This window comes from Phaethon lepturus, unplaced genomic scaffold, assembly GCF_000687285.1.
Source record: "Phaethon lepturus isolate BGI_N335 unplaced genomic scaffold, ASM68728v1 scaffold12754, whole genome shotgun sequence".
In the NCBI taxonomy this organism is placed as follows: domain Eukaryota; kingdom Metazoa; phylum Chordata; class Aves; order Phaethontiformes; family Phaethontidae; genus Phaethon; species Phaethon lepturus.
The window spans coordinates 173,427-176,496 of record NW_010537037.1 but is presented as its reverse complement, the minus strand read 5'-3'; the positions used below and the strand labels follow the sequence as shown (position 1 = coordinate 176,496).

The window sequence follows — 3,070 nt, the reverse complement described above, 5'->3', positions numbered from 1 at the left end:
AGGGAAAGCTATTTGGCTCATGCTTGTGTCCAAAAACACAAGTCTGTCTTTTCTTCTGATGAAGTAACTGTGTATTTGATAAGGTGATTTGGGGACTAAAGTCCTGGCTCTTTCATTCTGTAGAAGGAGAGAGGCTCTGTTACCAATATTAGCATATCACAACATTACATGTTCAAAAGATGCGCCTCCTCTTCTTTGAGGTTGTATGACTTACGGTTACAGGGAGAAGCAGCAGAATAATGAACAATGCTGGGGTTTGATGCTTTGAAGCTGTAGCTGAAGACTGCTGGCAATATTAGTGTTTTTCATACAGTACAAACTCCTTAAAAGCTTTACTTTAAACATGAGTGTAATCTATACTTAGATAATACTCTCTGCATGATAGGCATGCTGTTGGAAGGTTTCATCCTTTAAATTGGCCAAGGAGGGGTGTTAACTATTCAATTCTGAACATGCTGTAGAATTTTATGTTTGCATTTCTAAAGATCTGCAGAGTATTCCTGTAAAATTGAAATTGCAGAACCCAGACTATTAACAAATTCTTACTCCTTCACAAAGTTATTTAATCATTTGTTTTTACGCTGCAGCTGAGATTAAATCTTATTCAGCCAGAAGATGCAGACAAAAATGGTTTTTACTCCTGGTAGTTTTAACATCCAAAAGCAATGGAGTAAACAGCAGATGTTTTTGTGGTTTGTATATTCTTCAGATACTCATTCAGGTGAATAGTTTGTGCTACACTCCACTGTGAGAGATTAATAGATTATTTTAATATCTCTGCAGTTTGGTACAGAGTTTACAGGGTTTTTTTATTTTGGAACAAAAAGCTGCTGTGTATTTCATGTATCTGCTGTGTATTCCTTAAACTGCAATAGCTTAAGTCAGTGCAATGGAGGAATTCCACCTGAGTGTGACAGTGAGAGGTTCAGGATAGTTGTTTATGTTGTTTAAGTTATGTAAATTGATTTTACACTTTTAGTGATTCACTTCATTTCTTGATTGTCTGCATCTGAGGTTAAGGTTTAACGGATCTCTCAGCAGTCCTGGCAGAGAAGGATCATTAATTCCTCACCCCCCTGCATTAATATTGAATGCTACAACCAAATGTGTTTTGCTTTTGTGTTTTCTTTTTTTTAAGTTCGAAGTTGGTGTCTTCAGTGACTAAAGAGTAAAGCTACTTTGGCAATATAGGTAATAGTTGAAACCGTTTCTTGAAACATGCTACTGTTGAAAATTAAAGCTGCTGGAGTTAAATTTTGTATAAATGTTTGTATTTCCCTATTCTGAGTGTGTTAATATTTTATGTTTTTGTAGTGGTGGAAGAAGGATTGTGGGAGAATGGACTTTCCTATGAGTGTAGGACTCTGCTCTTCAAAGCAATTCATAATCTTCTGGAAAGGTAAGAAAAACTCTATTGCACTCATATATTTCATTTTGATATTTAAAATAATGCAGGAGATCTACAGACCTTTTATATTATTATTGATCTTAAACCACACTTTTAGAGGTAGAACTTTAGTGCAAGAGACCCAGGATGGAGATGGATCTCTTAAGTCATTGACTTAATGTATCATAAATGTAATGGCAATGTATCATAAAATGCGGTACAGACTAATTAAATGCTCGTACAAAGAATAATGTCGATATATATTTCTGCTTGCATTTTTGTTGGGGAGCTGTTTCAAAAGCAAAAAAAAAAGTGTTCGCCTTCTTGAGGTCCTTACAAAGAACAATTGTATTTGACCTTCAACCCCTTTGATGAGGTTAAATAGTATGTATCTTAAAAGATAATATTGAAAGATCTTAATGCTATTCTTCCAGTCATCCTAGTTATGTGCGTGTTGCAATTTGACTGAATTTGTACACAATATTCAGGGTGAAGTTTAACAGTTCCTGGCTCTGACAGACCTAATGTATGCTAGCATTGCTTCCTTTTCTCTTAATCATATATACACACATATATATATAAAAAAAAATACGTATCTGTGACTTGACTGAAAAGTTACTCTGTGATTAGTTAATACACTTAGGGTTTTTCTCCTTAATCCAGCTATCAACTCTTTTGCCTACTGAAGATTATTTTGTTATTAGGTCTTCAGTGAATGACATTGCATCTTGGACTATTGCGTTTTATTCCTTCTCTGTTACTGCAGTTTTTCAGGTCATCATCACCTTCCTGTACTGTATTTCCATTCTTTTTAGAATGCTTGGAGCCTTGGAGACCTTCTCAGAATTAACTGTCATCAAGCTATGCCCACTTTTTGTGAATTTATAATAATAACAACAACAAAATATAATGCACCTCCCGTGTACCTTTGTGTTACAGTAATTTTGCAGAATGTAGCACTGAATATTTTTTCCTTTAGAAAATAAGTTAATTGAAAATACTTTCATCTTGTCTCATTTAGTGTCCTATTTGCTTTGATGTGGATTTACTAGTAAGCAGGTTTGCGTTATGTTCCTGAGGTTGTGTTTCCATGAGTATAGTAACTGTCCCCTTGATTGTTAGTTCATATCTGCTGCAAGTGAAGTTTGAATGGCCACCTAAAACGCGCATGTGCACAGGGACAAGGACTAGTTGTTGTATTTCCTATTATCTATCTCATCAGTCTTTTTAGGAGGGGTTTACGTAAGTAATAGACTACTTAAGGGTGAACAAAATGAAATTCCCAGTCTAGAACGTTCACTAGCTCTTTTGTAGCTTAGCAGCGTAAAGGAAAAATAATTTTACATGTGCTTATTGATCTGTGGTACCCAGCCAACTGACTTTTAAGTATGACTCCTAGGGGATATTTTTATTAATTGGACCTTTTTAAGCTTGTGAAGTAAATTTTTAATTATTTTTTAAAAATAAATTAATTGAAATCAGTTGGCAGAGTTACCAGAATTGTTCTGTCCAGCTGTGACTGAAAAGCCTTCAGAGCTTTCCGCAATAGTCTTTGAAACGCAGTTGATCGGCGTGCGTCAGGTGTTTGCCGAAAGCCTCGTTTCACGCCACCGGATGCTCATCTGATCAGTGCCGCCGGCTGGGCCCTGGGGGATGGGGGGCCCGCCGCGCCCCCGTGCCGAC

General features: G+C 36.4%; 1 protein-coding gene across 1 annotated transcript in view; it reads left to right on the top strand.

Annotated features, from left to right (window-relative positions):
• The window catches only part of MED13L (mediator complex subunit 13-like), a 108,125-nt gene that overhangs the window by 2,243 nt on the left and 102,812 nt on the right, over positions 1–3,070 (top strand). Inside the window, exon 2 of the mRNA XM_010286357.1 lies at positions 1,315–1,399. Within this exon, the coding sequence (XP_010284659.1) occupies positions 1,315–1,399 (85 nt within the window). The remainder of the gene's footprint in view (positions 1–1,314; positions 1,400–3,070) is intronic.